Source organism: Panulirus ornatus, chromosome 65, assembly GCF_036320965.1.
Source record: "Panulirus ornatus isolate Po-2019 chromosome 65, ASM3632096v1, whole genome shotgun sequence".
Classification (NCBI taxonomy): Eukaryota; Metazoa; Arthropoda; class Malacostraca; order Decapoda; family Palinuridae; genus Panulirus; species Panulirus ornatus.
This window is the reverse complement of record NC_092288.1, coordinates 11,752,436-11,766,628: the sequence shown is the minus strand read 5'-3', so window position 1 is coordinate 11,766,628 and position 14,193 is coordinate 11,752,436. Positions and strand designations below refer to the sequence as shown.

At 44.7% G+C, this 14,193-nt stretch overlaps 1 protein-coding gene across 2 annotated transcripts in view; it reads left to right on the top strand.

Moving 5' to 3' along the window:
• The window catches only part of LOC139746460 (uncharacterized), a 370,524-nt gene that overhangs the window by 315,026 nt on the left and 41,305 nt on the right, over positions 1 to 14,193 (top strand). For both annotated transcript variants that reach the window (XM_071657717.1, XM_071657716.1), the window contains exon 7: positions 4,923 to 5,035. In XM_071657717.1, coding sequence (XP_071513818.1) covers positions 4,923 to 5,035 — 113 coding nt within the window. The remainder of the gene's footprint in view (positions 1 to 4,922; positions 5,036 to 14,193) is intronic.

Genomic DNA, 14,193 nt, shown 5'->3' with positions numbered 1-14,193 from the left:
CAGGAAGGGAGCGATCAGGGTGGCACAGGAAGCCACGAGTCACGCGGTCTCCAGAGACTGGCGGAGTTCTGATAAGGGGGATTGCACTTAACTAGAATCAGACTGGAAGAATTTAGATTCACATGGTGCTCGAGCCACGGAGGCGCTGTTTATCGAGAGTTTATATAGGATTATATCCTGTATCAGCGTGACAATGAGCACGCTTTTGTTCAGAAGGGGTCTGATACACAACCATTATATATCTTATAGTTACACACAGTAACAGGGAGACTGAAAATGACAGAGATGATACACCAGCTGGAAAAACTGATGAAGTAATGCTTGAGTTTGGCTGCCTGGTTAATGAGGACATAAGAAAGATCAAGGAGGAATCCAGACTCAAAGAGGAAATGTATTTGTAGAAATTTTCACAAAGTAAAACAATTGTTTGGTGAACATAGACAGGGATGTGGAGTTCTATAGTCATAGTGTTGATCATTGTTATGGAAGGTTATGTGAAATCCACAGTGAAAAGGAAGTTAGAAGATAGGTACCTCTAACTACATATATAGAGAGAAAAGAGTAGAAAAGCAAGAGATGTGGTTAAGTAAAAGATATCAAAAGCCAATACAGAGCCAGGGATGCACTGTGGAGAAGATCTGGGTAGCAGAGCAAAACCAGCCTGCGTCTGAAAGGAGATCACTCGTAACAAATCTCAGATTTCTGTGTGAGAGTGAGTTCCGTTTCAGACAAAAGAAAGGGATGGATGGATTGCGTGACCCTGGGCTGCCAGAGAGCATGTGACACTGTCCCTTGTAGTAGGTTGATAAAGATGATATTTCTTCAGGTAGGAGTTATGGGACAACCTTACGGACAGAAAACTGGGAGAAGCGTAAGAAAGGATGCAAGTCATAGGAGTCTTCTCGAAATGTGTTAGGCTCACTAGTGGCGTGTCAAAGGACTCTGTCCTGGAACCATCGCTCGTCTTGAGATGTGTAGATTACTCATCAGACGTATTGGATTCATATCTGAATCTGTTTGCTGATGATGCCAAGGTCATGAGGAAAGTAGTGAATGAGAAGGATTGTGTCAATTCACACAAAGAGACTCAGGCAAACTCCAAAGCCAGTTGGACGCCTCCTTGATGGAATTCAGTCCAGGTGAATGTAAAGTGACGAAGATGTTACACAGCGAAAAGAAGTCCTCGATACGAGTGGCTTTTACCGTGATCCAAGCTGAGAGAGGAACATGGGAGTTGACACTGTATCTAATCTATCGTGAGAGATTTGTGAAGAGAGATACCATATATGATAGCCAAAATGAGAGTCTGTTTTAAATACAAGGATAAGAACAATGTTTAGGTAACCTATTCGCATTTACATTTGGCCAAAACTACGAATATCTTTCCCTCAGGTTTCCACATTGCGCTTGAGACATAAAAGAACAAACATAGAAAATTGAATAGACCAGCTCTGGAAATGGGCAACGAAGATAGTGCCAGAATTAAAGAGAGTCGAGTTGCACTGAGAACTTTAAAACGAAAAAAAACAACTCTAGAGACTTGCCCACCACGAAGAAGAGAGAGGAGTTTAGGGTGACTTGAACACAATCTTCGAGTTTCATAAGCATTTAGATCATATCGAGTGTCATCAATTCCTCGAAAGATACAAGGAAAGAGCAACCATTAGTCGTAACAGAAATTAATAAAAAAAAAATGTGTTTAAAATATATAAAGAAATTCTTTTATGATATCGGGGTTGTAGACGAATAGGGGTAAGCTAATTGATAATTTCTGAATAATGACAGTGCCAAAAGATAGAAATAAAGTTTGAAAAAAAAGAACTATGACGGTATAAAACGTTTAGGAGTGTAGAATTCCCTGCCCGTACAGCACAAATACGTCATTACGCACAAAAGAAGCGTGTAATGCGTAAAAAAAAGAAAGAAAATGCGCAGGACTGTATAATGCACCGGTACATTGTGATGGTAGGCAAGGCTTTGCATACACGTAATGCAAAATGTTTTTTTTTTTGTTTTGTTTTCCCAGTGGGCCAGTAAAGCCTCTCTTGCTTCACAAATAACAAATGAAAAAAAAAAAATAGTCAGGGATCATTTGGTCCACAGTAAATTTCTCTTTATTTCAACAGTTATATGATGCTGTACTTTTTTTTTTTTTTCGCAGTATAGAATTTAGCATCCTGGGGGGAAAAAAAAGAATGAACATAGCAAGCTCTGCTAGATATGTCCCTATTTTCGCTTGGAATTTGTAATTGTGTTATCATAATTCATTTTAAGAGTCATGTTGATTCTTTTTTTAGGTTTTTTTCTCATTATTCCTATGTCTTATGTTGTTAATTACTTTATATTAAAAGTAACCCTTCTGACAACCATGTTCGTTCAAGTCGATGTTAGCGGTGTTGTTTAGCTGGTTGAGCTAAGTCCAGCTGATTCAGTTAGGTCGAGGTGGACATGCTGGTCGAATTTGATAAGTTGCTCGAACCAGTTGAATTGGTAGAGATGATCAAGCTGGTCGAGATGGTCGAGCATATCGAACTGGTCTTAGTGATCCAGGTGGTTAGTTTGGTCTATCTACCTATTCGACCTGGTTGACCTGGTCTGTTTGGTGGAGCGGGTCGATCTGGTCGAGTTACTTACCAGTGTGTGTGTGTGTGTGTGTGTGTGTGTGTGTGTGTGTGTGTGTGTATGTGTGTGTGTGTGTGTGTGTATGTGTGTGTGTGTGTGTGTATGTGTGTGTGTGTGTAGTGTGTGTGTGTGTGTGTGTGTGTGTGTGTGTAGTATGTGTGTGTGTGTGTGTAGTGTGTGTGTGTGTGTGTGTGTATGTGTGTGTGTGTGTGTGTGTGTGTGTGTGTGTGCTGTGTGTGTGTGTGTGTATGTGTGTGTGTGTCTATGTGTGTGTGTGTGTGTGTGTGTGTGTGTGTGTGTGTGTGTGTGTGTGTGTGTGTGTGTAGTCTCGTGTTAATGGAACATAATTTCTAATCCATAAGAGTTCCACAATTTTTTTTCTCTAGTTTATGGTATTACCCTTATAATTACATTACGCTCATGTGCTCTTCCTCCTCCACTTAGAAGTGAATGTTTGTCATCCTTTTTCACTTTTATTCTACTCGTATTTATCTACTTTGCCTCTCTTATTGTAAGACTTTTATTTTAGTTCATTAGCAACCCTACTTATATACTTGGACTTAATCTCATTTTCTCTACCGTTTTCCAAGATCGTTATAACATTATGTGCCTATACTGTATACCCTCAGTCCATATATGTATAAAGGTCTTATGTTACATGTATCATTATCATAATGCTATTGAGAGTCTTGTGTCATTAAGCTACATCAGGACCCACTTATCCAGTGGCTCCCGCATCTTCAATGCTGCTCTCCCATCAGTAGCAGGGACGAGATGGTCTCCTTTGAAGCGATACGTTCTGTGTGGAGACTCTATGATTTTGACTTTACATGTTGATCCTATGACGATCACTTTGGTCCGCGGTGATTGGAGTTCAGATAACTTCATGCGCTTGTGTTGGGTCCTGAAACTTTCTGAAGTTCGTGCACCTGATGAGGCGGATTTCTTCCCTGAAACATGTATTTTGAACTTCTTCTGAAAAGTGTGATTGCCCCTTTATATATATATATATATATATATATATATATATATATATATATATATATATATATATATAGCCTGAATCAGAGGTTTCAGAGGTAAGGATGTCATCTAAATTAGGCTGGTCGTGTGAACCGTAACAAGGCAAACAACCTTGGCGTATCCTCCTAGTGTGGCATCCTCTTGCCCCTAGGCGAGTGCAGGAAGGACTAAGACTCGACCTCCTAATGATCTATTAACCGTCTCCTGCCGCAATTTGGCACCACTGCGCTCCGTCTCTTCGATCACTACTAATTATATCACTAGAATCTGACATCAAACATCATCCAATCAGCGTAGCTTCTGAACTTCTCGATATCTGTTGGACTTTCGTCCTTGAGTGGAACTCGTGACCCCCCCCTGACATGCCTGCCTGGGTGGGAAGCGTGTGATCCAGTGCGGTTGTCCTCATCCTGTGTCCTCCTCTCACTCCCCCCAAACAATCCCAAAGGATCATCTCATCTCCTTGAGTTCTCCCCTCACTCACCCAGCAGCCCAAAGGATCACGTCATCCCCCCTCTGCTCTGCAGTGAGGTCCTTCCAGGTCCTTTCAAGGAAGCACGTACCTGGTATGTTACAGTACATCACCTGAAGTAGTGTCCCCCTTGTACCACGTACCTGCTACGTAGGGTGCGTCAACCAGACTACGGTACTACAGGCAGCATCATATAACCAAGGGCTTGAGGTGATCCTGCACTGTACACCTTCAGGAGCCTCACTTCCTCTGCCTCACTCCACAGCACCATGACTTGTAGCGATCGCCTCCTCTCCCCTCTAATCCTCCACTCTCCTCCCACGCCTCGTCTGACCAAGTGAAGCCCCAGGTAGCCTCATATCTCACCCCCCAAGACACCTGTTACGTTACATATGTAACGAGAGTGCCTCTAGGGCGTCTGAAACGTCATCCAGCTAGAATGTCACAGTCCTCTCTGGTCCACCAAACGCACTCCTCCCTCGCTACGTTGTGTTACGGCTCTCTTGGCTGTAGTGGCACAACCGCGCCGTCCGCCGTCGTTGGGGAAGATAGCTTTACCTGAGGCCCTGGTTATTTACACTGGCAAGATAAACAGACTATTCTCAGCGGCTTCACGACCGCGGTTATGAAAGATAATCTCGTTCGCCTCTCTATTTCATCTCTCTCTATCTCTCTCCCTCTCTCTCTCTCTTTCCCTCCCTTGATAGTACACATTATGTACTGCTAGATTGTAAAGTTAGATATAGCTTTAATGTATAAAAAGATATGGAGGATAACAGGGTCTTAAAATTCTATCTTTTTCCAGAGTGAACGAGAGGTGGGGGAGCCCACGGTTCATAGCCTACTATAATTTCCCTCACAAGACCAACCCTGACACGGGCGACAGACAGAGAGGAGGCACCCGGCTCGATTATACAGGTGAGTCGACACCATACACTGAGGGCGTGCGGGACGGGGGGATTTCAGGCCCTCACTACACCCTGATGGAGTGTACAAGGGGAGTTTCAGACCCTCGCTGAAAACCTGTTGGAGTGTGCAGGGTGTACGCTACACCCTGGTGAGATGTACTAGTAAAGATGAACCACCACAACTTAAGATAAAACTAACTGATGCATCGCAGGAGTAGGGAAGTGAGGGAACAGCAGCAGCAGGAGGACGGGCAAGGGACAGGGAGATCTAGGAACAGCAGCAGTAGGAAGACGGGACAGGAGTAGGGAGATCAAGGATCTACAGCAGCACGGGGACTTGCTAGGAGTAAAGAGGTCAGGGAACAGCAGCAGCAGCAGCAGCAGGAAGACGGGGCAGCAGTAGGGAGGTCAGGGAACACCAGCGGCAGGAGCAACACTACCACCGACAGGAGAGGAGCCAGCTCCCAGCAACAGTGCTACCAACATTTTCCACTCGTGTTTTTAAGGCGGGTGTGCGTGAAACTCCCTCAACCTCTCTATGTCGCATGAATTATTCAACGAATTCAAAGCCAGCTCATCCGTGGAGAGCCTCCCCTCCAGCCACTTGGGCCCCACACAAACCCTAATGTCCGTGCTAGAGACAAGCTTTATGTCCGTGCTAGAGACAAACTTTATCTCCTTGCTAGAGACGAGCTTTATCTTCGTGCTAGAGACAAGCTTTATCTCCGTATTAGAGACTAGCTTTACCTCTATAGTAGAGACCATCCTTATCAGCCCTTTTGTACGTGCCAAACACCAGTTTTACGTCTATGCTAGAGACCAGCTTACAATTTCATGTCCCTCCCAGAGACCACCTTCATGTCCGCGTTGATGACCAGCTTGATTTTCGTGCTAAAAACCAGCTTGATATACGTGCTGGCCATCGACTTGATATCCATACTGAACACCAGCTAAATATCTGTGCTGGCAAGCATCTTTTGCTAAAGACCAGCTTATATCCTTGCTAGAAACAAGTTTTTTTCTGCTAGAGATTAACCTTTTGCGCCTCACGGAGACCATCGCAGTGTCCATACTATGGACCAGCTTAATGTCCGTGTTTACAAGCAAGCTTTATGCCTGTCCGTGATAGACACCAGCTTACGTGTCCGTGCTAAAGACCATTCAAATGTCTGTCCTTGAAAACCAAGCCTCACGTCTGTGCTTAAGACCAAGCCTCACGTCCGTGCTTAAGAGACCAAGCTTAGAGACCAGTTCATGAGAACGTCCCGTGCTAGAGACCCGACCCTGAAAGATACCGGAGGAGATCACACATCGAGCGGCAGACCCAAGCGTCGCTCAGGCATATGCCGGCTGGCCCAGTTCCTCAATAATGTAAAGGTATTTTTGCCTCCTCCTCCTCCTCCTCTCACTCCTCCTCTTCTTCCTTCTCTTCACCCTCCTCATCTTCCCCCTCCTCTTCTTCCTCCTCCCCTACTTTCTCCTTCTCCTCCTCCTTCTCCTCTCACTCCTCCTCTCCTTCCTTCTCTTCACCCTCCTCATCTTCCTCCTCCCCTTCTTCCTCCTCCTCCCCTTCTTTCTCCTCCTCCTCCTTCTCCTCCTCCTCCTCCTTCTCCCCATATGGCGCTGGCACTGTGTCGGGAGGGAGATGAAGGAGGCGGAACCTTCTCCCTGGGTGCGCCAGACTCCCGCATCACACGAGACGAAAGGAAGTCGAGGCTCTTTTCTTTTTGTCTTTTTTTTTTTTAAGCTGGTATGGGATGACTGCTCCTCCAGGCGCCCCCAGTGGGTGTTGGGAGTGGGTGGTATACCACTATATGAAGGAGGTACGGTAAGCAGAGCCCTGGGACACCAATACGGACGATGATCCTGGTATAAAGCGAGTATCATTCACCCATGATGAAGTATGTCTTTCGGCGCCCCTCCCTCCCTCCTTCCTCCTCCTTCTGACGATAGACCAGCTGGGGTAAAGGGTGACGACCAGGGCGAGGTCGTCCACGACCCACATCTCTGGCTACCTGTAGCTGCCAGGGGTGGGTCGACTCCACAGGTGGCGTGGTATATCAGTAGCCGTACCACAGCTGGTGTGGTGGTGACGTTCGTTATACAGATGGTGTGGTGGTAGTAATGGTGGTCGTACCACAGCTGGTGTTGTAGTAATGGTGGTCATACCACAGCTGGTGTTGCAGTAATGGTGGTCGTACCACAGCTGGTGTTGTAGTAATGGTGGTCATACCACAGCTGGTGTTGCAGTAATGGTGGTCGTACCACAGCTGGTGTTGTAGTTATGGTGGTCGTACCACAGCTGGTGTTGTAGTAATGGTGGTCATACCACAGCTGGTGTTGTAGTAATGATGGTCATACCACAGCTGGTGTTGTAGTAATGGTGGTCATACCACAGCTGGTGTTGTAGTAATGATGGTCATACCACAGGTGGTATAGTAATGGTCGTTTCTTCAAGATTATATAACAATTTACCCTCCAGATTCCGTAGTTCTATATCTGATTCGTCTGTATCATTAATGGACATTGTGTATTTTCCTATTTCTTCACTCCCTCCATTTCCACGAATCCCATGTCTTATACATATCCATCGTAAACTCTCCTTTTCCCTATGATCTTCAACCACAACTTTATGTTATGTGAATACTTACATCTCTTTTCTTTGAATGACCTCTGGTGTTTTTTTCAAGAATGCGGGGAAACTCGGATATATTTTCCTAGGCCGACGATTCTGAAAAGACATGACCAAACCTCTCTTGGCAGCCCCGCAGCCGAGCGAACTTTGCTTAATTAATTAAGGTCATTAACATTGCATAGTTATGAAAGATGAACTGATGCGCTAATTGCATGATTATATTAAGGACGTAAAACATATTGTAAGTATATATATATATATATATATATATATATATATATATATATATATATATATATATATATATATTATCCCTGGGGATAGGGAAGCAAGAATACTTCCCACGTATTCCCTGCGTGTCGTAGAAGGCGACTAAAAGGGGAGGGAGCGGGGGGCTGGAAATCCTCCCCTCTCGTTTTTTTTTTTTTTTTAATTTTCCAAAAGAAGGAACAGAGAATTGGGCCAGGTGAGGGTAGTCCCTCAAAGGCCCAGTCATCTGTTCTTAACGCTACCTCGCTAATGCGGGAAATGGCGAATAGTTTAAAAGAAAGAAAAGAAAAGATATATATTTTTTTTTTTTTTTTTTTTTTTTTTTTTTATACTTTGTCGCCGTCTCCCGCGTTTGCGAGGTAGCGCAAGGAAACAGACGAAAGAAATGGCCCAACCCCCCCCCCCCCCCATACACATGTACATACACACGTCCACACACGCAAATATACATACCTACACAGCTTTCCATGGTTTACCCCAGACGCTTCACATGCCTTGCTTCAATCCACTGACAGCACGTCAACCCCTGTATACCACATGACTCCAATTCACTCTATTTCTTGCCCTCCTTTCACCCTCCTGCATGTTCAGGCCCCGATCACACAAAATCTTTTTCACTCCATCTTTCCACCTCCAATTTGGTCTCCCTCTTCTCCTTGTTCCCTCCACCTCCGACACATATATCCTCTTGGTCAATCTCTCCTCACTCATTCTCTCCATGTGCCCAAACCATTTCAAAACACCCTCTTCTGCTCTCTCAACCACGCTCTTTTTATTTCCACACATCTCTCTTACCCTTACGTTACTTACTCGATCAAACCACCTCACACCACACATTGTCCTCAAACATCTCATTTCCAGCACATCCATCCTCCTGCGCACATCTCTATCCATAGCCCACGCCTCGCAACCATACAACATTGTTGGAACCACTATTCCCTCAAACATACCCATTTTTGCTTTCCGAGATAGTGTTCTCGACTTCCACACATTTTTCAAGGCTCCCAAAATTTTCGCCCCCTCCCCCACCCTATGATCCACTTCCGCTTCCATGGTTCCATCCGCTGACAGATCCACTCCCAGATATCTAAAACACTTCACTTCCTCCAGTTTTTCTCCATTCAAACTCACCTCCCAATTGACTTGACCCTCACCCCTACTGTACCTAATAACCTTGCTCTTATTCACATTTACTCTCAACTTTCTTCTTCCACACACTTTACCAAACTCAGTCACCAGCTTCTGCAGTTTCTCACATGAATCAGCCACCAGCGCTGTATCATCAGCGAACAACAGCTGACTCACTTCCCAAGCTCTCTCATCCCCAACAGACTATAATATGTATATATATATATATATATATATATATATATATATATATGTGTGTGTGTGTGTGTGTGTGTGTGTGTGTGTGTGTGTGTGTGTGTGTATTTTCGTCGTTTCCTACCCAAGCGAGGTAGCACCAGGATCAGACGACAGTGCCTCAAAGGGAAAACAATAAAATGTCCTCTCTTACCTCTTTCCTGTATTTCCATATTTTGGAACGCAACAACACAGGAGGGGAGGATACCCATCCTCTTTCTCTCCTCCACCCACCAGCTGTTGTCCCTATTTCATTCGACCTTCATACGACCTGCAGGAGATGTCTGGGTGATATCCTTTCTCCTCTATCCACTAGGATTATGATGGATGATCCTTGGAGTCTCGAGGCTGCGCCCCAATCAGAAGAAGAGAAATGATGGCCTTGGAACGAGATGTTCCTCGACGAGACTGCACTCCCTTTTCGTCATACGATCTCATCAAAGAATACCTTATTCCAGAATCCTCCCTTTCCCTGCAACTGGAAGTAACGCAGCCTTAGAGCTCAAGGGGCTCCTGAAAAGGGGTTCTGGGTAAAGGCAGGATCCCCTCTCAGAAAGGATCCTGGGGAAATCGTGAATAAGTGTCGTAAATGGCGACTAAAAGGAGTGGGAGCAAGGGACTGGAAACCCTCCTCTCCTTATTCTTTGGGTTTTTGTTTTTTTCAGTTCCTGAAAATAGAAACAAAGGAATGAGCCAAGGGAGGAGGATTTCTCTACCTTCTCGAAGGTTAGGGCAAAGGTGTCTCAAAATGCTTAGATGTACTAGGATTTAGAAGATGGGAGAGTTACATGGTATATTTGAGGAAAGGAACCTGGATGTTCGGAGTGAAACATTTCTCGGCGGATGTGAGCTGTACACGACGTAGAGAGACAATTGGAACGGCGTGGTATACAGGGAGCGAGGTGCTGTCACTGGACTGGACCTGGACATATGAGGCCGTCAGGGGAAACCATGGGAACAAATGAGTGCCGTTTCTTTGTCTGGTCCTGGTGCTACCTCGCTCATGCGGGAAACGAAGAACATGCACGAGGTGATAGATAGATCAACAGACAGATAAGTAGACATGTGGTATGAGACTCGTCCTCCACGGGGGAGAGGGAGAGAACATCAAATACTGATGATAGAAATAGACGAAATCTTTTTCGAGAGCTTCAGACTTCAACAGCGGAGAGGGCCGTCCCCCCCCCCCCCCCTCTCTCTCTCTCTCTCTCTCTCTCTCTCTCTCTCTCTCTCTCTCTCTCTCTCTCTCCCCCCCACCCCTTGACACAGCATGTCCCCTCACTGACACTTCCGTTCTGTCATAACCCAAAAACCGGGTACAACATTTTTCTCCGGCGTGACATTAGAGTTTCACAGATGTGCTTGTTGGAGGAGTAGCGCGGCAGAGCAGAGGTTGGTATATAGCCATTGCCGGAGCGCTGCCTCTCGCTAATCTCAAAATCGTCCGCCGAAAAAGGTGGACATTTTATAAACTTATGTAAATTGGATGATAAAGTTTGAACCAAAAAGAATCCGATATCTATACCAGTTATGAAATATGTTTGTTTGGCTGTTTTTTGTCCAGCAAATGAGTTTTACCAGTCAACATTTTCAGTGTTGCTGCAGAGTTTGTTACGTCTGTTTGCCTTTCTGTCCGTGTCTGCGCCTGTAGATGTGCGGGTGCCTTGTTGTGTCTATGTATGTTAAAGGTATCTGTGTGACTTGTGGCTTATGGTTGGAGTAATTGAGGCTGAGGGAGTGGCCAAGGAGTGGATTGGTATATAGAGAAGAACTGTTTGGCATGCAGGGTGCGGGTATGTGGACTTCTGTGAAAAGGTAGTGAATGGTGGGATGAGGAAGTTAAGTTACAAGAGAAGGAGAAAAGAGAGGGACATGGGTTCAATTACTGAAGTGATGCGAGTGACTAGGAGGTATTCAAGAGAAAGCTGCAGAAGGTCAAGAGGAAGGTGCAAACAATGCAAAAGAGGTTAGATGAGAAATGGAATAGAATACCAGTAAAATTCAGAAAAAAACAAAAGAAAAAGAAGAGTTTTGGAAGGAGGTAAGAAGGCGAAAAAGAACAGATGGCGGCATCAGTAGAGGGAACAAATGAAGAAGTGAGAACAGGCAAAAAAAAGCTAAGAGGAGGTGAAGTAAATGCTTTCTGAAGGATTGATGAATGGTTAGAAGGCGGGTGTAGGGTGCTGGAGACTTGAAGGTTAAAGAGTAAGAGTCATAGCGAATAATTTGATGAAAAGAGGATAGATGTAGGTTGGCAAAGTGTTGTTGACTAGCTAGCCAGGAATTTTGTGGTATGTATGGCTTAAAGTGGGGTGCCTGAGGGTTGGCCGAATGCCTGTATGGTGTGTCTATATATAAGCAAAGGGGACGAAAGCGAATGTTCCAAGGACAGAGGTATAAGCTTGCTGAGTACACACAGTAAGTTGTATGGGAAAGTGGTAACTAAAAGGATGGTGGCATTTAGAAAACACCAGACTGAGGAGAAAAAAAAAATATGCCTTTTGCAATGTTAGAAGATATGTGCACTAGGTATTCGCTTGGAAGAATATGTGTGAGAAAGAAAGGGGTCTGCCTTTGATACATATTTTTGGATCAAGAGAAAGTGTGTGACAGGGTTGAAGGAGATACCGTGTGGAACGTATCAAATATACATACATAGCGGAAGGAAAGTTGCAAGAAGCAGGACAGAGTTTTTATCGAGAGTGTAAGGCGTGTGTATGCGAGTGAGAAGGGAGGAGAGTGAATGGTTCGATGAGGTATGGCTAAGGGTGTATGATGTCACCATGGTTGTCTCATCTGTTTATGAGTAGGGATGTAAAGCAAGGTATATGCGTGGGTCCTGGAGAGAAGAGATCTACAGTATGCAGGTGATTAGGGAGCCTGAAAAATGAGCCAGCTGCTGTTTGCTGCTAACACAGTTTTGATGGCAGACTTCGAGTGAGAAACCGCAGTAGCTTGTGACTGAATAATAGAAATAAGGTTAAGAAATTTAGCTGGGGGATGGGAGTGCTTGGATTGAGTATGCGTTTATCTGGAGAGAACCTGGAGGAAAACGAGTGTTTGGGGTACCTGGGAGTGGACGTGGCATCGTATGGAACTGCTATGAATCATAGGGTGGGTGAGGGTGGGAACGTCCTCGGGATGTTGAGGACTGTGTGAAGAGGAGAGGTCGCTGCCTGTTAAGGCGAAGACATGTACATTTTATGGTTAAGGACTCCCAACGTTGCTGGATGGTAGGTATCTTGAACCATAGATGAAAAAGAACGAAAGAGGGTGGATGTGATGAAAATTATATATATATATATATATATATATATATATATATATATAATATATATATATATATATATAATATATATATATATCCCTGGGGATAGGGGAGAAAGAATACTTCCCACGTATTCCCTGCGTGTCGTAGAAGGCGACTAAAAGGGGAGGGAGCGGGGGCTGGAAAATCCTCCCCTCTCGTTTTTTTTTTTTTTTTTTTTTTTTTTTTTTTTTTTTTCCCAAAAGAAGGAACAGAGAACGAGGCCAGGTGAGGATATTCCCTCAGAGGCCCAGTCCTCTGTTCTTAACGCTACCTTGCTAACGCGGAAATGGCGAATAGTATGAAAGAAAGAAAGAAAAATATAATATATAATATATATATATATTATATATATATATATATATAAATATATATATATATATATATATATATAATATTATATATATATATATATATGTGTGTTGTGTGTGTGTGTGTGTGTGTGTGTGTGTGTGTGTGTGTATTTTCGTCGTTTCCTACCCAAGCGAGGTAGCACCAGGATCAGACGACAGTGCCTCAAAGGGAAAACAATAAAATATCCTCTCTTACCTCTTTCCTGTATTTCCATATTTTGGAACGCAACAACACAGGAGGGGAGGATACCCATCCTCTTTCTCTCCTCCACCCACCAGCTGTTGTCCCTATTTCATTCGACCTTCATACGACCTGCAGGAGATGTCTGGGTGATATCCTTTCTCCTCTATCCACTAGGATTATGATGGATGATCCTTGGAGTCTCGAGGCTGCGCCCCAATCAGAAGAAGAGAAATGATGGCCTTGGAACGAGATGTTCCTCGACGAGACTGCACTCCCTTTTCGTCATACGATCTCATCAAAGAATACCTTATTCCAGAATCCTCCCTTTCCCTGCAACTGGAAGTAACGCAGCCTTAGAGCTCAAGGGGCTCCTGAAAAGGGGTTCTGGGTAAAGGCAGGATCCCCTCTCAGAAAGGATCCTGGGGAAATCGTGAATAAGTGTCGTAAATGGCGACTAAAAGGAGTGGGAGCAAGGGACTGGAAACCCTCCTCTCCTTATTCTTTGGGTTTTTGTTTTTTTCAGTTCCTGAAAATAGAAACAAAGGAATGAGCCAAGGGAGGAGGATTTCTCTACCTTCTCGAAGGTTAGGGCAAAGGTGTCTCAAAATGCTTAGATGTACTAGGATTTAGAAGATGGGAGAGTTACATGGTATATTTGAGGAAAGGAACCTGGATGTTCGGAGTGAAACATTTCTCGGCGGATGTGAGCCGTACACGACGTAGAGAGACAATTGGAACGGCGTGGTATACAGGGAGCGAGGTGCTGTCACTGGACTGGACCTGGACATATGAGGCCGTCAGGGGAAACCATGGGAACAAATGAGTGCCGTTTCTTTGTCTGGTCCTGGTGCTACCTCGCTCATGCGGGAAACGAAGAACATGCACGAGGTGATAGATAGATCAACAGACAGATAAGTAGACATGTGGTATGAGACTCGTCCTCCACGGGGGAGAGGGAGAGAACATCAAATACTGATGATAGAAATAGACGAAATCTTTTTCGAGAGCTTCAGACTTCAACAGCGGAGAGGGCCGTCCCCCCCCCCCCCTCTCTCTC